Below are 26384 nucleotides of genomic sequence, written 5' to 3'. Positions count from 1 at the left end.
CCTCGTCTAGGTAGTCCGTCCGTCTCCAACCAACTTCTCACATACAAACAGTTCATCAAGATCTACCATCAGCCGCTATCAATCGCAATTGACTTTCCGTGTCTATTTCCTCGCCACACCATCTTGCGGCACTCCAAGGCCGATCAGCTCAGAAACTTGCCGTAAGGAGAAAGTCAACGTTCGTCTGTCGCCTTGGCTACGCAAAAGTTTAAAGCGATGCTGGTCTCGAACCTCAACGGCGCGATTGTCTAGAGACTGAGGAGGGTCAGAAGTAAACAGATGGTGGACGGGAAGACATCCGTAGCTTGCTTGAAGCTCCAAAAGGTCTGCTGGAGGTCTCCATCACGTCGCCTGCATGCATGAATTTGTGATTCGCATCTTTGTTTTAATTTGTCGGTTTAGTTACTAAGTTGAAGAGGGATGGCTGATCTTTAGCTTGGACTAAAAGCTAACGTCACTTTGACTCTCTCGCTTGTCCCCACGGACTCAACCGAAAGTCTGTTCCATCTCGATATAGAGTTCTTTGAAGATGGAAAGAAGAGACACTTTACACTCTCCTGCTTCTGTCATCCGTGACCCCGTGCCATGTGCTCTGTGGGGATGCCGTTACGGAGCGGAACCCCGACAGAGGACAGGACACGGAGCACCGTCACGGTTACCCTGTATTCAAGACAGACAACAAGACAATGACAATGGCAATGATAAGGACAAGATTGCACACTTTGCAACTCATCAATACATCATCTGATTTTTCGGGGAACTTTGTACATGCACACAAAACATCATAATCGTCGCATTGACCAGATCATCGACATCGTGTCGCATGTCACTCGAAGATCTCCAACACTTTCCTCTGTCATGATGATCCTCATCCAGAGCTGAACTCCAGGATTCAAAAATTAGCTGCCGCCCACTGGACGGATCATTTCGATACGGATGAAACTGTACATGGCAATAAGGACGAAACCACCAATCCCGTTAGCATCACCATATAGCTCACAAGATAAAGCAGAGCCCCTTGACAACTCCAGCGAACCAAGAGCCAAAGATGCTGATACGACGCCGATCCTGACGACACACTTGATGCTCTTTTCGCCACCGTTCGTCATAATGTCTTTGCCTTGCTCCGTCCATGCCCTGTGCTTTGCTGTGCTAAAGAGCGTTCAAGCAAGGGCAATGTGCTACAGGGATCCAGTCGTCTTCCCGCCCCCTGTCCAGACTCCAGAGCCAGTCCAAATAGTCACCGTTTTCCCTTGCCCTTCCCTTCCCAGGCGAACCGAACGAACCCCAAGCGAGTGAGGCTGCGAAACCCACTTTCTGACTTGGTATCCTTGACTCGTGGGAATTTCGTCTGTTCAGTCGGTAATTGGCCCTGGGTGTAATCTCCGTTACAGGATCTGTTACAGACGTGTAAGAGCACGCCGATCAGGGTGTACAGTACCAATCTTGAATACGACTGCACATCATAATGCAGGGCAAGCCCAAGTAAAGGGCTCTCTCTTGCTCATGTTCAATCAATATTCCATGGATCGGCGAACTGCACAGACTAGCAAGGTCTGTGTCGTCGGCCAGAACCGAAGGAAAAGAGTGTTGTAACATTAAAAGTTCTGATCATCAAAAGCCTCACGTCTATCGTGATAATCGTCACCAGTGAATACACAAAGATCATCAACAATCATCACACTCGTAACATTACTGTACAACGCTGCTCGCCCTGCCAATCCGTAACACTGCCAGCAACTCGTTCTTCTCGTATAACCCAACGTGATTGACGTCAAAGAACCCCAGCACAAGGGCTCCCCGAGTAATACCCTTCACCTACCTGGTCTCTCCAGATCCTGACCAACCGCTCTGCCTCCCAGCCAAGCGACTTACACAAAGTCACAGTCACAGCACAACAGCCGTATTCCCCATATCACAGACCATCAACCAGGTATTACCTACGGCAAACATATTAGCCCCTGTGCAACATCAGCTGCCAAGAAAACATAGCAATCAAAGACACGCCCAACAAAGCACCGTGCATGTGGTCGTTTAGTTCCCTTGATTGCCAACGCCCCATCTCGGTCTTAATCGACATTTTGTACCGGGTTGTCAAACATCAGCCTGGAATGACCCGACCTAGAAAATTTGTGTAGTAGGCGTGGTCAGCTAGTTTAGGCAGTTGTTCGTCTACCTTGTCTGACATACGCTCACGCTGGCGTCTGCATCGCCACTCTACCCATGCCTGTGAGCCTCATCCCAATTCCAGCTGCGCCAGGCGGATTCCTCCGAACGAGCCGGGCGCTGGGAACTACGAGTACGAGATCACGTCTTCGCATGTGAAAGAAAAAGATGACTCCGTCTCGCCCGTCGGCGATCAAACATCAGACAATTCGCGCAAATAGCGGTTCCATAGCAGAGTCTATGTTATTACAATGCCGTAGGCATTTGTTCCAGAAACCCACGTCCAAACACAACAAGCTCCCGAAAACTCCAGCAACTTCTAGCCTGCTTCTCCAGGATCTAGACCCCCATGCCTCGGTCGCATATGCGAGACATAATGGACAAGGTGAGACACAGCAAGCAAGGCATGACATACGAACGGCGGTGACACGCTCAGAGACACCGATCAAACAACCACATGTTTTGAACCGGCCAGAATCGGATTTCTCCCTTCCTTTGTCTAGCCAAGTCTATTTTCCCAATCCTTAGTTCCCTGACCCGCATGCTTTGTTTCTAAACAGCGTCATGCTGCCACTTCCCGAATACCTCATTGCTCTGATCAGCGACGTATAGGCCCCGCCTTCAACGCAAAGAAGGGATGGCGCAGCGCATCAGCCGGTGTGATTCTCTTGTCTGGGTTGAGCGCAAGACAGTGCTCAAGGAGATCAATGAAGTGGTTCAGGTCCTTCGTTTCCGCATCGTTCATGCCTGCCGACGCAGCCGCGAGTCTTGTCCTCAAGTCACGCGTTGGCTTCACAACAGCCAAGGTTTTGACGGTAGTCTGTAAGCACACTTTGTTAGTCGTTGATTTCTGACAAACACTTCTAAAACGGGAAAAATGAGTACATGCGAAGGCGAATGTCTACAAGGGCTGAGCGCTTGCCCAAACCTTAGTAACCGTTGGACTCGTATGCGAGGGATATGTAAGTCATCGTGGCTGAAGCTGAGAGGGAGTGCGATCTACCGAGACAAAGCTGGTCATGTCATACGGCCAGATCCAATCTTGAAAGGATCGTGAGGCGTTTGGTCACCTCATCCAGTCTCACCACATCCCTCCCTAGATTTAGAAACCCCACAAGGGCATTTTTAGATCCAACATGCTTCATGTTTTGATCTATCGACATTCGTGTGGGTGATGTTTGTCGTGAAGTGCCCCCACATATCCCGAGCGCTTCCATCTGCAAGGGAGTTCGGCGCTTACGCTTGCAGAGCCCCATGATAGAACAGCCCCCAGCCACCATAGTAAGAATAGTTTAGACATCGCGTGGAAGGCCACACATCTAGTGGCCAAATGGCGCTTGGATGCAAATGTAAGGAGTAGAGGATGGCGGAAAAACAACAACAACAACAACAAACGACAGAAACGTGGAGGGAGGGAGTGAATGGAATCAAAACATACCTTGTCCAAAACCTTGTCTCGTTCGACACTGACGAATTGACCCTTGTCGTCGAAATGAATGGGGGCCAATTGTCCTCGCTTAAACAACTTCGGTGTAAACCTTCCTCTGATCTCCATAATGGCCTTGAGCATCTGGTTGTTACTGTCTCCAGCAAAGAGGATCTTGCCGGTGTACATCTCGTATAGAGTGCAGCCGATGGACCACATGTCAACCGCGTAGTCGTAAGGAATACCCAAGATAATCTCCGGCGCTCGGTAAAATCGACTGACGAGGTATGGGGTAACGTCCATATGCGCAGTCGCCGCATCGGTCTTGTCGATGGCTGTACCTAAATCACAAATCTTGAGTACATTACGGCTCTCATTCACCTATCCAAGTTAGCACTCGTTTCGTCTCGAATGTGGTCGGGGACACATACCAAAATGTTGTCAGGTTTGAGATCAGCGTGGATGATGCTGCACTTTCGCATATGTGCCAAAGCTACAAAGATCTGGTATGCATACGCTCGCGTCGCTCCGAGGTTAATGCCCACATTGTTGCCAAACTTCTTGAGGACTTCTCGCAGGTTCATACTCAAGTTCTCGAATACCATACATAGATGACCCTTGTAGTCAAAGGAGTGTTCAAACTTGATGATGTGTTTACGACCCTCAGGATCAGCCTCGTTAAGCTTCTCCAGGATGGCAATCTCGGTGTAGCCTCCCTTCCTGAGGGCGTCGTTGTTTCGCATCATTTTGATGGCAACGATCTGCTTTGTGGTTATGTCGACGGCACGTGCGACGCCTGAGAACATACCCCGTCCAAGTGCTGCTTGGATCTGATATCGACCGTTCAGGACCTCACCAATACGGATCTTGTAGTAGCCATCCTTGTCGTCGCCTTCAAGAATACCGCCCTTGATAGTTGGCATATCAGGGGCTTTGCCGTCGCCGTCGATAGGCGCCACAGGCTCGACAGGCTTAGTAGCATACTTCTCCTCATCGAAATCGTCGGCAAACATATCAAAGTCGTCGTCGTCATCTTCGCCGCCGGCGTTTTCAGCCGGCTTCTCTTGGTCCTTTTCCTGAGGCTGTGGTTCTGTTGCGATGGGATGCTGCTCACCATGAAGTACGACATGTCCATGTCGGAGTTCATCTCGTCGTTCGTCCTCCTTCATGTCCCCAGTGGGGTCATAGTCAGCTGCAGATGGTCCATCCTCTTCGTTTTCTTGAACCTTTCCATGAGAATTCATCAGTTGGTTGTCGTCAAGGAGATTGATCCCTCCAGGTGACATTTCAACGTGAGATGCGGGCGAGCGAGGTGATGCTATGTCTGCACCCCTGGTTAGTAAATTTCGCGTATTGGAAGATTGTAACATACCTGATCGAGGGGTACGAGGGCTCTCAACCTCGGATCGAGTCTTTGCGGGCGTGTCGGGTAGGGTGGAAGCAGGGGATGCAGCGCGTGCTGCAGCTCCTACAGCATGGAGCAGGAGAGGAGTTGCGGAACTGGACTTGGCCAGGATCTCCTCACGTCGCTTGCGGCGTCGTTCGATCTCAGCTTCTTCGTCAATAGGCTCAGGCTCTTCATAATCGGGCTCAGGCTCAGGCTCTGGCTTTCGTTCAGGTTGACTATCTTGTGTCAGTGCTTCGATCAAATCCAATATTGCAACCAAACATACCGCTGAGAAGTCTTGGAGAGGCCATGTCCATTGGTAAGGCCTTGTTCAGGTTTAGCATTATGTCCTCGGGCGCGTGAAGCCTCTCCTACTGTCGTCCTCTTGGACATTGAATCACCATCCCGCGAGTTATCGTCGTACTTGAGTCCTCTCGGCTCATCGTCGCGATGATCGTACTGGCCCTCTTTTACAAATCGATCAAATCTGCCCCTATCTGCGCGTCGGGATCTCTGAGGAGAGCGACTCCTGTTTCGAGGTCGTTTGTTGGAGTACCGATCTCGGTCTCCATCGCGATGGTTGTCTCGGTCGCGGCCAGCGTAGCCGTAGTTGGAAGTGCGTGGTGCAGGTCGGTCGACGTCATCGTATTGTCCACGAGACTTGCGAGGATCATCGCGTCTATGGTCCTCGTAGTTGTGGCGAGAGTTTCGATGGTCTTGGTCGCGAGATCGGGGGTTGTGATAATCTCTGTCTCTGCCTCTGTCGTCGTGCGGTCGCTTGTAACCACGAGGTGAAATACTTCGTCGTGAACCGTTGCTATATCTAGAGGCCGTGTCGTGGTCCGGAGTCGAAAGTCTATCTTTTTGTCTGTTTTGACGGTCAACACTGCTTCCTCCAGTATGCTGCAGTGAAGTTGCCTTCAAATCTTCTGCGCAATTCTCGACGATCTCGCCTTCGTCCGAACTCGCCGTCATTTTGACGACTGTACTTATTGGATTTCTTAGGCCTTTAAGTGGGAATAAACAGAAACAGTGTCAGCGCTGGGAACTAGGGAAAGCAGTGTGCAATGGGAAAAGAGCCCAACCGGATCAGTAGTGACTCGTCAAGGCTCAGTGCCGATGGTGAGGTTTGTTGACGGTTGTTATGAAGAAAATAAGGGGAAGCTGGAGCGCAGTCCAGATGAGAAGAAAAACGCTGGGGAATTGAAGATGGGTGAATATGTGCTGGTATTGTGAAGCCTAAACAGGTCGTGATGTCGCAAACTCAGATGTTTATCATCTGTTATTCTGTCTCCAGACTTTTGACGTAACTGCGAAACTGCAGTTGCTAAGGTTGGATGGAGGTTTCAAAAGTGGAACCTGTATCCGGATTAGATAATTCCCGAAAGACCCTTTATCTTATCGAGCTTTATCCCCGCGGTCCAAGTGGGCTCACCGCTGCAGGTCGAGTGGGCTGGGGCGTTGAAAGGCCTGGACAAAAGACAAACTTAAAGCGAATAATAAGCGGGAGGCAACTTTTCTTCCTTTCTCGCGACAACCTCTGACTCTACAACAACGTCTCCATCTTCTTCCTACACAACTACATACTCTCTTTCAATTTACACACATCAAAATGGGTGGTGCTAACAGAGAAGGTTCGTTTACACACTTTGGCAAACTACGTTTCGACAGACAGAGAACTAACCCCTCCATCACAGGCGGCAAGGTCAAGCCCTTGAAGCAGGCCAAGAAGGCCCAGAAGGACCTCGACGAGGACGACATGGCCTACCTCGAGAAGAAGCGCGCCGGTACATATACCCCCGAATACTACAAACGTCGCAGACACAGCTGGCTAACTCTACAATACAGACGAGAAGGCTCGCAAGGAGTTGGCCGCCAAGGCCGGAGGCAAGGGCCCTCTCAACACCGGTGGCCAGGGCATCAAGAAGAGCGGAAAGAAATAAACGTTCCCGCGTGCTTTTAGAGACAAGCGAACAGGGCCCATGAGGGTCGTGGAGGCTCTGGATGGTGTGAGCGCATCAGCCAACCTGCGTGCTTTTGGCGTTTTAGACATTGCCTACTGACGATACGATATATATCGCGCGATGGCTAACGAGAAATGAATTCTATGCTGACACAAATGCTGACCTCAGTGCTTTGCATGTTATGTGATTAGAGGTTTGAATGTAGTTGTAACTGTAAAACTGCCCGACGATCCATGCTGTTGTTGTATCTCCTCCACTGTATTAGTGCAGCTCGCTTGTCGATTTCCACAGAAGTTATCCAAGTCCGTGAACCGTGGCCGATACCCATTTTCATTCAACAATTCGATTCACTGTATAATCTTTCACGTACGATAAAAATAGGACTATCGACTATAGTGGGCCTTCTGCGACACTTCTAAAGGCCTTCTATTAACCGACTGTGCAGCGCTTTAGCCTCGGTGCGTGTCTTTCCATGTGCTTGTCCCAACAAAATCATCCCAGTCAACAATATAACAGTTAATGACTCTATTGCTACCGGATAAGTGGAACTTGATTTGTATAAAAGTGGAAGCACAAGACGCAAATACAGAGCTTGAAGTCGTTTTGTTGTAGCTGCATTTATTTAAGAATCCGGATAGCTTCGTTCAACATGACGTCCGACACCCAGCCTTACAGCGTGCGCAATCGCCGGCCTTCAGCCACAGAGAACCTTATTGATGCCGCTAAGAACATTGAATCAAAGGTTGAGCATTCTCTTCTTCTTTTATGGGATGACCTCCCTGCCTGGCGTCGCGACAATGGCTTCATCCTCTCTGGATACCGCCAATCTCAAAACTCCTACGCGCATTCTTTCCGCTCCCTCTTCTACCTTCACAATGAGTCTGTCAACATCTGGTCTCATCTTCTCGGTGCCATAGTCTTTCTTGGTAGCGCAGCCTATGTTGACCAAGTTGTTCGGCCTCGATATGCGAGTGCAAGTAGCGCTGATGTCCTCGTCTTTGCGTGCTTCTTTGGAGGCGCTGTGGTGTGTCTTGGGATGAGTGCAACCTTCCACACATTGTCGAACCATAGCGATACTGTTGCGAAGTGGGGAAACAAGCTGGATTACACAGGTATCGTGGCCTTGATTGTTGGAAGTTATGTCCCAGCTCTGTATTACGGCTTCTTCTGCCTGCCTAACCTCATGACTGCATATCTCTGGGTCGTAAGTGAATATTATAGGTTCATGTTGTTGATTTATGCTAATTAGACCAGATATGTGTCCTTGGGGTTGGCTGCACCTTTGCTTCATGGGTTGAGAGATTCCGCACCCCAACATGGCGTCCCTATCGTACAATGATGTTTGTTGGACTTGGCCTTTCAGGCGTCGTCCCTGTCATCCATGGAGCTTTCATCTATGGCTTCCAAGGCCTTGAAGATCGGATGAGTCTTAGCTGGGTTGTTCTCCACGGCGCCATGTACATTTTTGGCGCTTTCCTCTATGCAGTATGTTCACTCCCACTTCTTACTTCAAATGCTGACTCTCGCAAAAAAGGTTCGCTGGCCCGAGAGAAGTGCCCCTGGCTCATTTGACATCTGGGGAAGCTCACATCAGATCTTCCATTTCTTTGTTATCCTCGCAGCTGTCACCCACTTTTATGGCATGGCCAAGGCCTTTGACTATCACCATACCATTATGGGATCTCAGTGCCTTATGGATTGAACGGGTCACTCGTCTGTTTGTGCCAAGCCGAGATCCATTACCCTCACCAGGCCTGACCCCATCGCGGCAGCGGCCCAACATCCGTATTCTTCGTTGGGATTCCATTCAGCGACTGTGACTCTTGTCAAAGGCTCGTAGATGATGGCTCTGGTCGGATCCATAATCGCGTTCGCATCTTCCTCATCATCGCCAACAGCTGTGTCGGTCTCTTTCTTCTTTGGCTTCTTGCCTTTCTTGACAGGTGGTTTATGGGCAGAATGCTTTGTCAAGCTGCGCTCTAGGATGAAGCTCGTTACTATTCTTGAGACACCCCGCGCTGCAGCAGGAGAGTCAGCCGGGAAGAACTTTCCAGGCCGATGCTCGTGATGGCAAATGCGGATACGGTCTGTTGGTTCACGTTTGGTGGTGAAAATTTCAACCTGTGGGTTGATAGCCCACAACGAGCCGTCCAAGGAACCGACAAGGAGGTATGGGTGGTTACGTCCAACTGCCAAACACGAAGGGTAGCTTTCTCCAGTGAACACACGACGTGCAACAGGGAATTGCGAATGGTGCATGAAACCGACATGGGTGTTTAGTACGCCCGCGGACGGGTACATGGAGAAGAAACCAAGCAGATGGTCGCTGTATCCGAGGAGGTTTGGTTGCGTTCCGACTGTGAGGTTTTGGACTTCGCTAGATTCGTAGCTAGGACCACGAAGGTCAAGCAATTTGACAGTGCCACCGACCGGGGTAGAAGCGATAAGATATGGCATAGCTGGATAGCCGGAGACAAGGTCGACAACGATATTGTGGTGAACAGGGTGTCGAGAGAGGAGGCGATGGGGGCGAAGAGACCAAACAGCAATAGAACCATCAGTGTAGCCTACCACCAGCCTGTTGAAATTGACCCATGTGAGGGATGTTGCCTTTGCGTCTTCGTCTGGAAAGCCAAACACAGCTATTGGCTCGACAACCTTTTCTGCGACTACGTTAGAAGGGGTTATTACATTGAGATGAGTCCAAACTTACCATAACCTCCTTCGCCATCGTCCCCAGCTTCAGTGACATACACGTTTCCATCGTCGCAAAGAATTGCCAAGAAGCCACACGCCGGGCTCCATTTTACTCTTCGAGCACGCCCGTGTTCCAAGCATATCGTTTTGCGTAGCGTTGGAGGTTGTGCTGAAGGTCGCGCAAAGCCATCATCTTGCCTCTCGCCCATGAACTCCCACAGTTGCACAGTGCCATACTTCTGAAAGTCGGGGCTTATAGACTGCTCTTCGTAGTCATACAGCTCTTGGTCAGAATGTGGAATAACACATATGGCCAGAAGCTGCGGCGCGTTAACACTATGCAGCGGCGCCCAGTCCATTCCGGTGACGATACCACCCGCATCTAACATCCATCCCACTGGTGTGCTGTGATCCTGTAGGGGAAGACTATCCTGAGATATCGAGTAAGCGTTTCCAGGCTGGGATCTGATTTCTTGTTGTGATGCTGGCGGTCCTAGTAACACCGGCATTGGCTCTCTCTGGAAACGGTACAGCTCGGCTTCCTCCACCGATAGTCGTATCCGGGCGTTAGCATCGGGAAGACTTTCGCGAACGCGCTCGTACCAATGCTCAGCGCTATAAGCCTCCCGTTCGAAGAAACTGGGCGACCAAACGCCTCTGTCTTTTTGGCCCTCGTCACCCGGGATCTTGGGAGGCAGAACGGTCCAGTCCATCCAACGATCTAGCATTCCTTTGACCAAATCGACACCATCTTCGTGCCTTCCATACCACGCTTCAACCAGCTGTTTGCCCTTAGAGCCGCGATCGTAAGGTCCCCAGTATGATCTTACAATACGTCCGTCTGCGACAGGCTCCAAATCGAGATAGCCTGTCAAGCCAGCGGCGCGTACATTGAATGGTCTGATCGGCTTCACGCGCTGTCGCGCAAATCTGTCTGGCACCCCATTTGGTTCGCTTACAGGGCCTTCGGACTCTGGATCTTCGTTTTCATCGTGCTCCTGTTCTTGTTCGAGAGCGAGCTCTTCTTCTTCGGCGCTTTCCTCAGCAACGACATTCTCATCAAAGTTTTCGTCACGTTCTGCTTTCTGCGTAGCACGTTTGAGACTTTCCTCGTCTGAGCTACCTTCAAAATCGTATTGTTCAATTGTGTACCGTTTAGCACGATTGGATTTCCGGGTTCTCATGATGGAGGTGTGAGAGTGTTATCGAGTTGAAGAACTGAGGTGAGGTACACTGGTGAAATTTTAGTGGGTCAATCTATACTTTCATGGTGGATGTTACTCCAGACAACAGGCGGGTTGCATCCATAAAAACTGGTCCTGATTTAGCGGTTCCATGATAAATATTACAAGACTCTTAGTGCATTTATGGCCTAAACGTATACTAATAATCTCGTCTTTACTGCTTCGAGTCCTAATTATTTAGCTAAGTACCCCACTATCACCGTTATTTAATAGTGATACTTGCGTTGCTTGCATCCCTTGATTCGTAGAGTAAACGAAACCTTTGACCGGCTGAAGCAATGCAGACATAAGCCCCCCTTTGCCTTTGTACTGTGCATGAGTCTGTTGACGCGCTGTTCCTCGATTGCCACTGTCCAAAGTTAGCTACTAAGATATTTATAATTTCCTGATACCCGTTCCCAGCTCTCAAGCCCAACTTACAACAAAGCCTCAGCCCAAGTACTTTGTCCGGCATGTCGTCGACAAAGCTCAGATGGGACGGCTGCATCTGTCTGATGAGCTTCTTGCTATAGTTGAAGAAAGCATCAGGGTTCTGCATCCAGTATGCTGCCGTTGTGAGTTGCCAGGTTTCTTCCGGATCGTCCGTCCATGGATACTTTGCAAACCAATATGCCGAAGCAAAGGTGAAGCGTGGAATCATGTCGTACTTGTCAACAACGACGGTGATCTTCTGGATCTCAGCAGGCTCGAAGTCCACTGTCACAGGATCGGCTCCGTATAGAACACGTATGGTATCAGAGAAAGCTTGGGCGTTATCATCGGGCAGCTCGAGCACCATTTCGGAGTCTTCGGGTTGTGTGCTTCGCAGACGATGCCCTTCCTCGAAGTTTGGTCCGAACATGACGGCAAAGACGGGTGATATCTCGCAAAGGAAGTTTGAAGAAACCCCGAACAGTCTTCGGCCTGGACCAACAGCAAGGACCAAGTCTCCTCCAGGAACAAGATCCTCGACGACCTGTTGATCAGAGTTCTTGGTAAGAGGATGGTTCGCATCTTGCTTCAGGGGCTGGATCAAACCTAGGTTCAGATTAGACCAAGCATAGCGTGCGAGTTGACAGAAGGGGATACCCTGGTCAGACGGGCCGTTGACAGGACACATCTTGCTGTGGGATACGGATGCAACTGGGCAGCATGAAGTTCAGAAGTGACGGGCAGGACTTATACCGGCATGATTTAATTTTTGTTTGTGAAAAAGATACGGCCATGTCGATGATTCAGTGTCAGGACCAGGGCTGTCACATGTTCACTTGCGAGACTCTCAAGAGTCTGGTTACTCTGATTAACATTTGAACTTATTGCATGTGAACCTGTTGGGCATTCTAGAGTCACAAATCAATTCCTAGGTGCCTAGTAAGGGACCTAACTACAGATCCAGAGACGGATTAATATAATCAGGTTCCCCGCCTCTGCCTTTCCTCCCAGCCAAGATTCTTCCGTTTCATATGTCAATAGACAGAGAGTCGATTCTCGGCCTCCTTTATTGCCATACCAGTTTCTTGCTCAATCATTGCCTGAAGCTCGTATTGACAAGCATCCCCGGGACTGTAAAAACGTTGACTGTCGAGGGTCTTAAGACAAAATGGGCGAGTTAGTTTGTGCCATCCTATACCAGTATGCCAGGCCATTCACCTTTACCGCTATATGGATAGACCAGAGTATTACCCGAGTTCGTAACATTAGGTGTGTTCTACCGCAGATTGTCCCACCAACAGCGATGAAAGTCACTGAACACGCACTCGTTTTGTTTGTCAATGAAGTTGTTCTTCACCGTTTTGAAACAGCACAGGCACAATCCCATTCTGCAGTCTTCGTCCTCATTATCATCACGAAGCTCGTCAATAGCCACTATCTATCAATCAGTACACATTTATTCTCAGGGAATAATCCTGACATACGAGCAAGTTTCAAGCCAAGAACTTGATCAGGCAGGTCTAACGCCCAATCTAGCAAGCTTGCCGGCGATTGAGACAGGCGGCAACTTATTTGGAAGAAAGCCATGTTATCATCAAGAATTGCAGAAATGACCAATTTCTCCCAGTATTATCGGAAGTCCGCATCAAAAGGATGGTTATCATCAACGTCCATACGTACCCAACCGAGCCCGAAATGTTTGAGTCGGTCAGTCATGTCATACTTGTCGGTCAAGATTATAACATCGTAGAGCTCCTTGAAAGTGAGATCCAAGCCGCCTGCACCATAGAGAATCCGTAGAAGTCTGCGCATAGCCACTGGGTTATCTTCAGGAAGTGAAATCGTGATTGGAGAGTTAGGTGGCTTGTTTCGAAGAGCCTCTCCTTCACTCATAGGGCCGTCAAGCATTGCTTTGAAAACAGGCGAAATGTGCTTTAAAAAGTCCGAAGCAACCTGAATCTTCTCTTTAGGACCGACTGCAAGGATAACATCCCCATTCTGGCAGATCTTCGTAATATTGGCTAGTGAGTGCAAAGGGTGTTGGTTAGCCTTATAATAGGGACATAAAGAAAGGACAAGCACGCACATGCACCCCCAGAGCCCCGTATCAAGGTAGATGACGAAGCGCTCATGTTGAAGTCGGAATGCGGAAGTGATGTTCTTGGTCGGATGGTGACGAGAAAGGGGGAGGAGGGGGGGAAAGAAAGCAGAGGGGCTCTGTTCAGTGGCAGAAGGAAGTTACGGCGAGTGCTGGTGGTGCTCGAAATGTGACAGCTGCCAGTCGCTGCCAGTCGCTGCCAGTCGCTGCCAGTCGCGTATAATGATAATGAATAGTACGCATTGAGGCATCAAAAGCCAGTACTGAACAGTTCAACAGAAGGAGACATCATTCACGACAGTGCGCTGTCAGTGCCAGGCAGCTGCACAGGAACAAACAGAAGCATTGCCAGGCAGCTGCTATTGGAACAGGCAAGCACGCTCAAAATATTCCATCTTCTCGCTCAAATTTCTTTCCTCCGAACACCACACCAACATCACAAAAACTGCCTACGGACCCAGCATGGCTGAAACCCCAGCCAAGCGCCAAAAGGTTGATTGCAACAGCCAGGCGCCCAGCGAAATCCCCTCCTTTGAAGACTTCGCGCCTGACGGAGATGTCATCTTCATCGTGCAAGGCAAAACTCGAGTGCGCGTATTTTCAGCTGTCATAAAATGCGCTTCTCCTGTTTTTGCTGCTATGCTGAAACCAAACTTCAAAGAAGGCCGCGCCCTGGCTAAGTCAGGAGACTCACCTATCGAAATACCATTGCCAGAAGACAATCCAGAGGAATTGGGGTGGATTTGCCGTGCTCTACATTGCCAGGCTCACACAATGCTCTGGAAACCGACCATTCCCCAACTGTGGTCGGTTTGGTTGCTTGTCGACAAGTACGACATGAAGGACAGCATGCAGCTTTCTCTGAAGCTCTGGACAAGCAAAAAACTCCCGACAGCTATCAACTTCCAAAGGGGCCATGATCTCTGGATCTTGACGGTGCTTTCTATAATGAATCGAGACGCGGATAACTTCAAAATTGCCAGCTGCGAACTCATTCTGAAAGGAACAAAACCTTTCAAAGCCCTTGCTTCTAACATGGAACACGACACTCAAAACGCTGCTTCAGAAGGTGTTATCTACAGGCTCGCCGGTACGGCCTTGTTGTTGCATTTGTGGTTTAAAAATAAAGTACTAACTATTCTTCTTTGCAGGCGAGCTTCAAGCAATACGGGACTGCGCCATGATGAAAGCAATCAAGTTCGTGTACAGTGATTTGCTTGCGACTCTGCGTGTGGGCTGTACTAAATGTACAGAGACCTATTTCCAGGCCGTGGAACGTGAATTGGTCAAGAGGACTGGACAACCCACCTTTATGGAGGACAATTCAAGACTTGCAGTTGTTCCTCATGTTGTCTCGGCAATCAAAAAATGGGCGTTGGAGTCATGCAAAGATTACTTTACAAAATGTGCCGCGAACAGGCGCATCATCCGGGAACAGGCTTCCAAGTTCCCCAGCGATGTGATTGATGGACTTTGCCTTGACTGCTTTGACAAGAAAGATCGATGCTCCGAGCATTGATATGGAACGGAAAATGAGAAACGGAAAGACGATTGTTTCCAAAGGTACAATCAGGGTCAACAGATAGATAATAAGTGAGGGCATCATAGGGGGTCAACACTAGTTAGACTACCTGCGTCTGACCACAATAGACAATCTTCGATGTCTTAGTACCTTGAGGATAACTTGTAACCTAAGCTGGAGATACAAGAAAACGTTCGAAGACACTCTATTTTACAATATAGTGACTGGGTTCTTTCGTGTTGTATGCTGCTAGAGTCAAGCTTTCTGATCACCAAGACAGTAGATACTTGGAAGTATCAGAGGATATGGTTTTTGTGTCAGCGGGTGCAAGATTGGTAATGTTTAGCACAAGAACAACAGCCTAATGTGAATTAGCTATCAGCAAAGTTCGACGCAAAATTTGCAAATTTTCTTCTCTTGCCCGCTGCTGGGCGACGTGAAGATGTTTAAAACCTGCGATGCTGGTGAAGTCAAGAGTCGACGTTGTTTTGAGGCTGCTACCCGACGATTATCCGAACTGTCCATGAACTCGCAAGCTCACAACACTTCATCAAAGAGCATCAATAACTTATCAATAACGAGACCATGAGTGAACCGCAAAGAACAGGAAGTCAAGGGCACTCAAGAAATAAGTCAATCACCAAGAGTATGTCCCCAGGATGTGTCCGCTGTTGGTTGGAGTTGCCGTATGACGGGGGCCATTATCGCGCTCCCTGCCTAACCTAGGGCCCAATTAACATGTTTGCGATACTGGCGTAACACGGCTAACTCTGTCTCAGCTCGACCTAGATCCTCTACTAAAGGACCTCTCGATCTTGACGAGTGAGTTATCTTGGAATATTGAGTTCTGCGAATATTGACTCTTGTTGTAGTGACCCGCTACTCTCACCTCCTCAACCTGCCCCTCAGCGTACTTCCTCCATAACACAGCGCAATAGACTTTCGTCACCACATCCACGGTCATCAGCAGGAACACCGATTTCGCAATTAGGTGAAGCCAAGCCAAAGGACTTTTCTTTCCTCTTGCGACCAGAGATTTATCACCCTCTTACCCCTCTTAACGTCCCTGTCGCATTCCGTAATCCACAAAAGCAGCCTAATCCAGAAGCGCCCATCGAAGAGCTTGTTGCCAATGGTCACTTCAGAGCAGCCGCGATCGCAGCAGTCCAGGAGCTTACAGGATCTGGAGCAAGCGGAGGTATCAGCCCTACCAACTCCAAGAGGATCTTTGAGCTTCTCTACACCCGTCTAGCATGTCTTACCCTGATAGATGCGACTCCTCTGGCCGCCCAGGAGGTGAAAGCCATGGAGGATCTCAATGACATCAGAAAGTATGTTGATGAGACATCAGGCGAGCACCTGGTACCATGGGAGCTCCGAGTCCTCAACATCCGCCTTCAGTCACTTGGCTTCGGCGATTATCGCAGAGCTGTCATGAGTTACCACGATCTCGCTCGTGAAGCACGAGAGCGCATTACTAAAGCAGCTGCGCAACACGACAATTCAGCGAGAGAGGTCTGGAAAGCCCGTCTTCATGACCTTGGTATTCAAGTGGCAGGGGCTCTTATCGAACTCGAGGACTTGACGGGTGCCGCGCAGCATTTGAACACCCTGCGGGATCGGGGCGATGGCAAGATGGCACTTACAAAGGCACTTCTGTGGTTACATCTAGGTGATGTTGAAAGCGCAAGGGCTTGCGCACGCCAAGCTGTTGATAGCGACGAGAATGTAGAGAAGCTCATCCTGGCGCTCTGCGACATGGCGGACTCTGAGTATGAAAGCGCGCTCGATGCGTGGAAGGAGCTCAAGGAGACTATGGACGACGAGATGGTCGGTGTCAACACTGCAGTATGCTTGTTATATCTAGGAAGGATACAGGAGGTAAGTGTTGTTGCTCAGACACTACTTCATTTGCTAACTCTGTCAGGGACGAGCCGTTTTGGAAGAGCTTGTCGACTCGGGTTTATCGTCGCACACCCTATTGTTCAATTTGTCGACTATGTACGAGCTGTGTACTGAGAGACACAAGAATATGAAGATCAAACTGACGGAGCGGATCGCTGGTATGGAGGCATCAGCAGCGGGCTGGGAGAAGACAAACAGTGACTTCAAGCTATAGTCACGGGCTGTCATGATTTGAGTTTAAAGATAGTGGAATCTTTGGAAGTATTCACTATGGAACGCGTATGACATGAACCGCATCGAAAGGGGTTGAATGGATTTTAATCTGTATATCGTATCATAGCGATTGAGCTCTCAGCGCCTGGGTGACCAGCTTTTTTACTGCGCATTGCCGAAGAGGCCTGTAAGATAGGGTGACGGCAAACTTGAATATTAGAATTTCCTAATACACGACCGTACGGCTTCATTGTCTGAACGACCCAATCGAACCGAGGGTTGTCCATATCTATCTCATCTCTTGCTCGATGGCCACTTAAGCGGATAGCAAAATATAGGGACATAAAACAGTATGAACGAAACTATCAGCTCATATTTAGGCTATATACACACCAAAACTGGTCTAATATTTGTATCAGCTACTAAATCAGCACCGGTTTTTATGTAGCCCCCCTGAATGTCTACCTCAAGCTACCCCACATTCGACCCGGTGAGCCTCGGCACAGACATCCATGTCGATCATGCCGATCACCAAGGTAAATTAAAGGCCAGAGTCTGGGGAAATCCCCACGCTTCTAATATCACTGTTGCTTCAACTCAAACTTCATCTTCACGCTTGTGTAAATACCAGTCATATCGCCCAATATGTCGGACCGTGTTGGTCAACTCGCAGGCCATCTGAACTATCCCAAAGGTCTACTTGCAGGTCAAGTAGCCATCATTACTGGAAGCGGCCAGGGAATCGGCGCAGAAGCAGCAAAGTTATTCGCCAAAGAGGGCGCAAAGGTTATTGTTGCAGATATCGACGCAGGTGAGAAACTTTCGGAATTGCGAGACACATGAATATAACCCTAACTCTTACAGAAAAATGCAAGGCTGTCGCTGAAAGTATCAACAAGGACGGTGGCCAGGCCAAGGCCGTGCCTGGCGATATTCTCAAAGCAGATTATATCGAGACTCTAATTAAGAGCGCTGCTGACTTTGGTGACGGCAAGATTAACATCATCGTCAACAATGCCGGCTACACTTGGGATGGAGTTATTCATAAAATGACAGACAAGCAGTGGGATACCATTTTGGCTCTTCATTGCACTGCTCCATTTACTCTTGTCCGAGCAGCTGCACCGTACTTTCGTGTGCGCGACGGGGCTCCTCGTTGCATTGTTAACATCTCTTCCACATCTGGCGTGCACGGAAACGCGGGTCAGCTCAACTATGCCTTGGCCAAGGCGGGTGTTACTGGTTTCACCAAAACGATTGCAAAGGAGTGGGGCCCTTCTTTTGGTGTAAGGGCGAACACAGTCGCGTTTGGACATATTCTCACAAGATTGACTGCGGCCAAGGAGGAGGGTGCGTTTGTTAAGGGTCCAGATGGTGAGAACATCGCGCTGGGTATCCCTGCGAAACAGAAGCAAGCTGCAGGTGATGCTGCTTTCGCGGATATTCCTCTTAGGAGAGCGGGCACACCAACCGAGGCTGCAAGTGCTATCCTAGCTGTGGCCAGTCCGTTGTTTTCTTATGTATCAGGACAGACCATCATGGTGACTGGAGGGCGTAACATGTAACATTCCCATACTGTAATAGAGAGACGAAGCCATGCTTCAGAGATCGCACGACTGAAGAAACGTGGTATTAGATTAAATGGTACTATACTTCCCCAAACGCCCCATCCAACAAGATGTGTTCCTTTTGATCATATCATTCCCATTCTAGACCTTGAGCCACAGGTTGAAGACACCTTGGGCATACTGCACAATCTCGTCTCCACCAAGCTTGCTCTCTCCGTACAGACGGTCGACGAAGGAAATGGGAACCTCAGCGACAGTGCAGCCCATGGCCTTGGCACGAACCATAAGCTCCATCTGGAAACTGTATCCCTTGCTCTCAGTGGTAGCAATAGCCTTCTCGAGGGCAGCACGCTTGTACAGACGGAAGCTGCCTGTCAGATCGCTCACGCCAGGGCGCAGGACAGTGTCGGCAAACAGGTTGGCGCCGCGGCTGACAAACTTGCGCTTGAGATCCCAGCCAAAAACACCGCCGTCTCCAGCGTAGCGAGTACCGGTGACAATGTCATAGTTGCCCTTCTCCTGGAGGGCGACCATCTGGGGGATGAACTTGGGGTGGTGGGAGAAGTCGGCGTCCATGATGATGACAAAGTTGCCAGTGACGAACTTGAGACCGTGGACGTAGGCCGTTCCGAGACCGAGTTTACCAGCGCGGGGCTTGAGGAGGACGTGGGGAGAGTAGGCCTTGACAAGCTGCTGGGCGACTTCTTGGGTTCCATCGGGGGATCCGTCGTCGACGATGATGAGTTCCCAATCGAGGTTGCTACTTCAATTAGTTTTCCAAACATCAATTATCAATACCAAGGTGTACGAACTTCTCTGTGAAGGTGCGGTTCAACAACCAGGTGATGATGGGCAGGTTCTTGCGCTCGTTGTATGTCGGCAAGATAACCGAGTACTTGTTTCCCTTGGGAGCCATGATGGGCGGAATTGCAAAGGGGTATCGATTCGAAGGAGGATAAAGAAGAGAAAAAACGATCTGAAGATAGACAGATCAAGGAAGGGCCGTACAGGGAAAAAGGAGCGTGAGAAATTCGGGGATCGCGTTGATAGGTTGTCTCGTCGTTATTCGCGTCGAGTCGAGCCACTCTAACTTAGGGGAACACTTTGAAGCTGGTGATGTAGCATGGGGCACGAGAGGAATGACTAAGCCCACGATGGTGGGAGAGCCAGATTGCACTGAACAGCCCCTGAATCTAAAGGTGTGGCGGTTGAGCTTTGGGAACTGTGGCTGTGTGTCTCTCACGATCAGAAAACTTGGCCGCTGGAAGCTGAAGGGACGAAATTAGCAAATCAGCTTACGCTGTTTAGCCCATAGTAAACTTAGGTCATTTATTTTTGCAGCCTAAGCTTTAGAGGCCATCTTTTCTGCTACGGTGCTACCCACCCGGGCACCAGACTTGCTAAGGCGTCCAGAGGTGCTCCCTGGTTTAACCGATGCCGATCTGCTAGCATGGATTGGGAAGCATTGACATGCAGGTCAGTCTTGGGATCGTCAATTCTGCCGTCATGTCATGCTCGTCAGTTCAGAGAGAGGGGAGCTACATTCGAGGCTACGATCACTTCTCAATTGTCTACGTAGTATTACTTGACAATTACAAGAGGTTTATGAACAAACAGTGATATTTTCTTATATTGTGGCCCGCTTCAACCGCGTGCTGACTGCCCAGCTAAACAACACGAAACCCAGCTTAGTAGTTAGCCAAAACTCTCTCCCAGCAATTCCCCCAGCAACTCAAAGCAAGTACCGGTACTAAAGCTCTGTCTCACTGGTTCCGGTTCTCAGATCAGTGGCTTAGGGCCTGCTAGAGCTCGACCCACTCGAGCTCTCTCCTTCGTTCCCCGCAACGCAACGCAACGCGACGCAGCACAACCGTAGCAGCGCAAGCCGAATCGAACTGGGATCCAATCCCAACACGACGACCAAGTCCGTCCCGATCTGCGCAGTTCACACCGTCAAGTACGGGTGTTCCTTGGGCTAATCTCACAGTCCACCGAGTGACGAAAGGGCGTTGGCGTTGGCGCAAGACGCCTTCTTACCGTTGTCTTGACCCAATGCATACATCCCCATCCCCATCCCGTTCATGTTACTCGTCCCTCAATTCTTGCGGGCAAGGAACCTCGATATTGTTTGTGCTTCCTCGGCTTCGGATCTACCCATACCCATGCCCAGTCTCTCTGCTTCTCCTGCCTTGCTCTGTTTCTAGAGGTTAGTAGCTATGGATGGCCTGTGGAACCGTCGTGACCTCGTGCTCTCGCTCCTGCCAACCTCACTCCAGCTCCCCGTGTCCCATCCTCAACTTGAATTCTTTCCTTCTTCTCCATCGTGAAGCATCATTCTCACTCCCGCGACTCTTATCCAGTACCACATACTGCACTAGTATCTATTCTAGACTCTCCGTATCTTGTATACTTGCGCCTGTAAGCCAGACTCGCTTTGCGACAACAATTGTTACGTCATCATCATGTCGGACGGAATTGCTCCAGCTATAGACAAAGGTAAGCTTCATCGCCAGCCATCTCAATGGCACCGTATTCATCGCGTATGATCTTGCGCTGTGCAATTGACACATGTGATGGCCTTTGCAGTCTCATGGACTCTGCCATGCACTTATACCTAGAACAAACTGACACATCTTAGTCGGCGCACCTGATCCCAAGGCCCCCGAAGCTGAGGCTGGTGCTCCCACCATGGACACAACAGCTCCTTCAGAGCCTGCCAAGTCAGAGGAGAGCAAGCCTACTGGCAGTGCTGGCGGTCTTCACGCTCCGCCGAAGCCTGTCGAGATTGCTTCGGTTCCACAAACGCCTGTCAACAACATGACCCCGGCAGGCGGCACTCCTCGACCTGTGCTCAACATCGAAGAAGAGCCCAAGGATTCGCCAAAGAACGAAGATGAGAATGCTTTCGTCACCACCGGCGTAGAAACGACCTCTGCACCTACTGTCTCAGAGCCAAAGGATGTCAACGGCACCAACAAGCCCGAGTCCACCGACGTCGCTGAGGCCGCTGCTGGCGAGAAGCGCAAGGCTGAAGAGCCCCCTGCCGCGACTAACGGCGCTTCTGCTCCCATCGTAGCAGAGAAGCCTGAATCGGAAGAGCCTGTCGAGAAGAAGGCTCGCGTCGAAGACGTCGCAGATGAGGCGACAGCCACAGAAGACGCTGCGCCAAACGGTAAGCAGGAGGGTGGCAAGACCATCAAGAAGGAAAAGAAGGTCATCCCTGCGGTTGGCAAAACAGCACGCAAGACGCGAAGCCAAGGACCTGTTGAAGTCTAGGAGCAAGGTTTATAAGTCTTTCATTGTTTTATCATTGCGTTTATGAGTGTTGAGCAGAACATTGCTCCAAGGATGGGACGGCGAAAACGGCACGGTCGGTTATAGGAACAGGAACAGCTTCCCAAAGTCTGCCTGATTGGAGGTTTTACGTGTATATTTGTGCGTTCGGTAGCAAAACAATGAATATTCACCCATTTCCTTGTATAGCATGCTTCATTATTTCTATTAGTACAGGTACTTGACCATGACATCAGTTGCCTGCTCAGATGAAGCAACTACTCACAAAGGATCTGAAATCTTGGACCAAGAAAGAGAGTGCCTGATCCCTCATCGTTACCACTTCCAACAGTTTAATAACCGGGCCTGCTTCTTCTTATTCATGATGGCGATGTCCAATCGATTTCCGGCGAAGGTTGCGCAGACTCAAGAACTCGTCACAACTGGAGCGCAACGTCACCTAAACCGTCGACAGTGATATCGAGTATCTCGGCAAGCCTGCCAAATAGGTTTGAAACAGTATCGCGACGGTGTTTCTCGAGTTAGTCGTTGTTGCAAGTGTCGTGCGCCAACTCCAATTCCTATACCAATAGTCTCATGTCCAAAGTACACTTTGCACAAATGAATTCTTCCCACAAAACCAGTCATTCTGTCCGGAGTATTAGCCCTATCTTGCATGCCGTGTGCATCGAAACAGAAAACGCAAAGTCTGTGTTTCTTGGTGGTAAGTCCTTTAGGAAACGCCCAGAGACCTTGGGTTGAGAACCATTCGAAGAAATAACAAAATCAACTGGTTGCTTCGGTTGAGAAGAAAGAGCGTTACAAATATGTATGCCGGCGCCATGTAAGATGAGGTCAGGGAGTTCAAGTACCTTCCGAGAAGCAAACGGTGCCTGAGTCGGTTGGGCAAACGGTTGTCGAAGCGAGGTAGGATAGGGATGTGATCAGGACGGGGCCGAACAAGAGGGGGCTGAGCAAGAGGGAGCCGACCATCGCGATCAAGAAAATGGTACATCAAGTCTAACCTCTGAGGATCCATTGTTGGCGGCCTTTTTCGGGCGGAATGATGATATGTTGCGACGATCGACGGTATTGGTGAATAGGACTGTGATAGTTCAGGAGGCCAGTGGTTAGAGAGAGATAGAGGATCAGAGCACGATGCGTTGAGCCTTGTAAAAAATGAAAGACGGAAAGGTTTCCAACTTGAGAAAATACTCTGTGAGCTTGCTGTTGAGGTAGAAAACTTAGATAATCGGTTGCTGTGCGAATAATCATCTGAGTTCAAGGTTGAAGAACTATCGCCAAAGTCTTTACTGTGGTTCACATTTACCCTGAGTCATTTTTTTCTTACTCTGGTCCCAAGTGTGTACATTTATACCAATATTAATAACTCTAATTTCTGGGTTTTGTCGAAAATACTTTGTGTTGTTGACGATGAATACTAATGATGCTGTAAAGTTGTCTCGATCGCGAGGGCCATGGCCTCGTTCTTGCACAACCTCCGTTATAAACTTACAATCCTGTCCATCTCCATATGTCAAGATAGCTATAATTTTTGGGTACGGAAAATAACGGTCATTCCTAGCAGAAAGATATTTAGCCATGAGCCTTATATCTTCTTTTACTTTTAGAATGTGTACACTGGTAAGGTAAAACGCTCCCCTTATGAACAACTATAACTCACACGGGAGTCTGAAAGACTTTCAGCTTCTTATATCGATTGGAAGAGCCGATCAAGCTGTGAAGAAGGCCATGTTGGTAGTCAAAAGGCAGTAGAAAGAATGCTGCCGAGACAGCTCGTTACACCTCGATATTACACTCTGTTTCTGCAAGATGCTGCCATCTATCCACAAACTTGGAGTGTGTGGAAATTTTAGGGTAGATATATGTATTATGAGGTCAAACCAGGACATAAGAAGATGTGTCTACTTGTCTTTTACGCCATTGCTTTTTAACAACCCTCCGTATCAGTTATAGTAACTCCCACCATCAGAAGTCTGGAAGAAAGCCTTACGAAACATCGCACAAAGTAGCTGATATCATACCCGTGTTTCATATCGGTCACAAGAAGAATATATTAATATAAAATTCTCAGATATGACTGTCAGCGTCATTAGCCATGGACCCCAAGATGATCAAATGTAAGCTCAGCTGGCTTAGGCGTATGACTGAGTTAAGCTTACACATCCTGCGACTATCACTAAACAATATTACAGTTATTAAACAAAGATATCGGCAGAGTCAACTGCTGGTCAATAATTGTGATATGCTCCATACCAGTCAGAACGTTTTACCCAGCACTAAAAGTCTTCTGTTACTTCTCGTCACGTCAAGTTGCCCAACATCAATGATACGAAAGTAGCAAGTAAGATGCTTCTAGATTATTCGTATATCCGTCAATCAAAACATTCTCACGTTGCCTATGACTTTATATGTATTCATTTGTCTTCGGGGTCTCGGGATTCACAAACGCGGTTTTAGCCTTGCCTTAGTAGGCGAGACGGATACGATGGCTTACACGCAGAACACTGGTACCTATCAAACTCGGTTGGTCTACTGCTTAGGAATGTTAGAAAAAACTATTTGACGAATATTTTCATTCTTTTTTTTCCAGGAGAAATTTCATAGAATCGAATAGACTTTTTTTCGTCATGCCTCGGGCCGTGATGATGAAGTTGAGTTTTTTCTTTTTCCGACTTACTGTTTCAGAAGTTTCAACAAGCTTTGGTAGCTCCAACAGGCCCCATCGGCGAATGGGCGAGAGGGTTTCCCGATTTGACAGTGTTTTGTTTTCCTGATTGCGATCGATTGCGTGTCTTGTTTACCGATATGTCATTGAGCATGAACTATTTTACTTGGTAGAAAAGTAGTGGCGAATGAAGCGGATAGCAAATGCACCATTGAGGCATGAATGTACTACTGTATGTACCTACCAGCCTGGATCCATCAAGTGCTTGTTTATACGGGAAAGGGGGATGGATTACAGTGCAAATTACAGCACAGTACAGATTGCGAGGCGGTTAGGGCGTTTGTGTGTCAAAGACAAAATTGCTTATTTATGCCAGGGCAATGCATAGAATCTGCAAGACAAGACAAGGCGTTGCAGGAAAGACGGCAAGAAAAAAGAGAGACAAAGTAAGTGAATGTGCAGCGCAAGATCGATCGACAACGGGTTGACAGCACGTTGGAACCAAAGAAGATCTTCGTTTTCTGGAGCGTCGTCCCATCATTTCCGTTTGTAGACAAGCATTGTTTGGAATGGTCTCGTATCCATTGAGTTCGGGACCGGTTGGAAAAAGACATGAAGAAAAAAAACCCTCCCGTCCAAGGTCCAAGGGCTCTCTTCCAGGGGATCCGGCCATTCAGCGTCGATGCAGGGGTAGTGGCCCAGGTGGACGTGGCGAGTGCATAAGCTGAGAGGGGGTGACGATTGGCTGCTGTACTTACGGATGAAGAACGAACTCCACTGTTCGGCGGATCCAGAGGCGTCAAAAATAGCATCTGGAGCTGGGTCCTTGGGTCCATCCCCACGAAGGCCGCGTGCCTTTTCTTGACAGAGACAGAGACAGTGAACGAACTAAAGAGATGGACTGGATGGGATGGGAAGGTGACTGCCGCTAGATGCATGATGGTAGGTGTTTTGTTGAAAAATACAGTCTGTGACTTGTACTTGTGATATATACCTACCTGATTAACAGTAGGTCACATGCCCTTCGAGTCTGGATCATTCTATTACAAGACAATTAACATTAGGTTGCCTTCTAAAACAGGGGACTTTTTAATTATTGGCGTTGGTAGGTTAGATTCGGTTCGATGCAGTACCGGGCTCCTTAGATGAATGCCAAGCTTTGTCTGTTGACAACTTCCCCCCAATAAAGACAAAAGACAAAAAAAAGTGAAAGTCTCCCCCATGATAACGGGGATCCATGTCAAATGTCATGGCTCCTCCTTAGTCTGAATAGGAACCTCCACCCCCAGCCCTACTTTTACCTTTCTACCCTTTTACCTACTTACCTATGTCCATGTCCCGGACCTTGGACATTCTATCTCTCCGGACTTATCCAATTCTTTGTCCCCTTCCCGTTTGTCCTTTCTCCATCATCGTCGCTTGTTCCTGAGTGACGCCATCCCCATCCCCATTGTTTCGCTTCGCCTTGCCTTGCCCCCTTATCCGCGCCTCGCCCTCTCCGAGAGCTCACGGGCCAGTATCGTTTCTTTCATAATAGCGACACATTCGTTCACTTGAAGCTCTTTGTTTACAAACGGCACATCTGTTACTTCCAGCGTGGACACTTACCTCGTCGCCCTCCACTGACTGGGCTTCGTCAGCTGTCTCATCTCGATTGCGACTGAAACCCCCTGCGAACCGATACGAGATCTCTCCCCGTCGACTCACTGACACTCCAACCTTCGATTCTCGATTCTCGATACGTGCTCACAAGCACCGGGATTTTGAGAGCTTGAAAGATCGCCGCCGCGCTCTGTACTGAACTGCTGTTGCTCCTCTGAT

General features: G+C 49.0%; 12 protein-coding genes across 12 annotated transcripts, besides 2 other annotated features; 6 read left to right on the top strand and 6 right to left on the bottom strand.

The window, feature by feature from the left end:
* Positions 1–2764: 2764 nt before the first annotated feature.
* Positions 2765–5954, bottom strand: FPSE_05225 (uncharacterized protein; the record flags this gene model as incomplete). Its single annotated transcript, XM_009258343.1, has 5 exons — positions 2765–2986; positions 3605–3973; positions 4024–4916; positions 4965–5215; positions 5266–5954. The coding sequence occupies 5 exons, from the start codon at positions 5952–5954 to the stop codon at positions 2765–2767; spliced, it is 2424 nt and encodes an 807-aa protein (XP_009256618.1).
* Positions 3540–3559: a microsatellite.
* Positions 5955–6591: 637 nt separating the features above from the next.
* Positions 6592–6922, top strand: FPSE_05226 (uncharacterized protein; the record flags this gene model as incomplete). The annotated part of the gene is made up of 3 exons (XM_009258344.1): positions 6592–6613; positions 6677–6766; positions 6828–6922. The coding sequence occupies 3 exons, from the start codon at positions 6592–6594 to the stop codon at positions 6920–6922; spliced, it is 207 nt and encodes a 68-aa protein (XP_009256619.1).
* A 670-nt stretch (positions 6923–7592) lies between these two features.
* On the top strand, positions 7593–8369 carry FPSE_05227 (uncharacterized protein; the record flags this gene model as incomplete). Its single annotated transcript, XM_009258345.1, has 2 exons — positions 7593–8147; positions 8307–8369. 2 exons carry the CDS (start codon positions 7593–7595, stop codon positions 8367–8369), a joined length of 618 nt encoding a protein of 205 aa, XP_009256620.1.
* A 281-nt stretch (positions 8370–8650) lies between these two features.
* FPSE_05228 (uncharacterized protein) lies at positions 8651–10824 on the bottom strand (the record flags this gene model as incomplete). Its single annotated transcript, XM_009258346.1, has 2 exons — positions 8651–9606; positions 9657–10824. The coding sequence occupies 2 exons, from the start codon at positions 10822–10824 to the stop codon at positions 8651–8653; spliced, it is 2124 nt and encodes a 707-aa protein (XP_009256621.1).
* Positions 10825–11090: 266 nt separating this feature from the next.
* FPSE_05229 (uncharacterized protein) lies at positions 11091–11983 on the bottom strand (the record flags this gene model as incomplete). The annotated part of the gene is made up of 2 exons (XM_009258347.1): positions 11091–11233; positions 11305–11983. The coding sequence occupies 2 exons, from the start codon at positions 11981–11983 to the stop codon at positions 11091–11093; spliced, it is 822 nt and encodes a 273-aa protein (XP_009256622.1).
* Positions 11984–12924: 941 nt separating this feature from the next.
* FPSE_05230 (uncharacterized protein) lies at positions 12925–13427 on the bottom strand (the record flags this gene model as incomplete). Its single annotated transcript, XM_009258348.1, has 2 exons — positions 12925–13316; positions 13382–13427. 2 exons carry the CDS (start codon positions 13425–13427, stop codon positions 12925–12927), a joined length of 438 nt encoding a protein of 145 aa, XP_009256623.1.
* Positions 13428–13855: 428 nt separating this feature from the next.
* Positions 13856–14912, top strand: FPSE_05231 (uncharacterized protein; the record flags this gene model as incomplete). The annotated part of the gene is made up of 2 exons (XM_009258349.1): positions 13856–14483; positions 14545–14912. 2 exons carry the CDS (start codon positions 13856–13858, stop codon positions 14910–14912), a joined length of 996 nt encoding a protein of 331 aa, XP_009256624.1.
* A 588-nt stretch (positions 14913–15500) lies between these two features.
* On the top strand, positions 15501–17034 carry FPSE_05232 (uncharacterized protein; the record flags this gene model as incomplete). Its single annotated transcript, XM_009258350.1, has 4 exons — positions 15501–15561; positions 15695–15737; positions 15788–16796; positions 16843–17034. 4 exons carry the CDS (start codon positions 15501–15503, stop codon positions 17032–17034), a joined length of 1305 nt encoding a protein of 434 aa, XP_009256625.1.
* A 644-nt stretch (positions 17035–17678) lies between these two features.
* Positions 17679–18598, top strand: FPSE_05233 (uncharacterized protein; the record flags this gene model as incomplete). Its single annotated transcript, XM_009258351.1, has 2 exons — positions 17679–17844; positions 17898–18598. The coding sequence occupies 2 exons, from the start codon at positions 17679–17681 to the stop codon at positions 18596–18598; spliced, it is 867 nt and encodes a 288-aa protein (XP_009256626.1).
* Positions 18599–18742: 144 nt separating this feature from the next.
* On the bottom strand, positions 18743–19517 carry FPSE_05234 (uncharacterized protein; the record flags this gene model as incomplete). The annotated part of the gene is made up of 2 exons (XM_009258352.1): positions 18743–19361; positions 19414–19517. 2 exons carry the CDS (start codon positions 19515–19517, stop codon positions 18743–18745), a joined length of 723 nt encoding a protein of 240 aa, XP_009256627.1.
* A 924-nt stretch (positions 19518–20441) lies between these two features.
* Positions 20442–20472: a microsatellite.
* A 591-nt stretch (positions 20473–21063) lies between these two features.
* Positions 21064–21877, top strand: FPSE_05235 (uncharacterized protein; the record flags this gene model as incomplete). The annotated part of the gene is made up of 2 exons (XM_009258353.1): positions 21064–21097; positions 21240–21877. The coding sequence occupies 2 exons, from the start codon at positions 21064–21066 to the stop codon at positions 21875–21877; spliced, it is 672 nt and encodes a 223-aa protein (XP_009256628.1).
* Positions 21878–24588: 2711 nt separating this feature from the next.
* FPSE_05236 (uncharacterized protein) lies at positions 24589–25501 on the bottom strand (the record flags this gene model as incomplete). The annotated part of the gene is made up of 2 exons (XM_009258354.1): positions 24589–24720; positions 25322–25501. 2 exons carry the CDS (start codon positions 25499–25501, stop codon positions 24589–24591), a joined length of 312 nt encoding a protein of 103 aa, XP_009256629.1.
* Positions 25502–26384: the final 883 nt, after the last annotated feature.

This window comes from Fusarium pseudograminearum, chromosome 2 (assembly GCF_000303195.2).
Source record: "Fusarium pseudograminearum CS3096 chromosome 2, whole genome shotgun sequence".
Taxonomy (NCBI): domain Eukaryota; kingdom Fungi; phylum Ascomycota; class Sordariomycetes; order Hypocreales; family Nectriaceae; genus Fusarium; species Fusarium pseudograminearum.
Note: the sequence above shows the minus strand (reverse complement) of the source record. Positions and strands in the feature narration are given on the sequence as shown.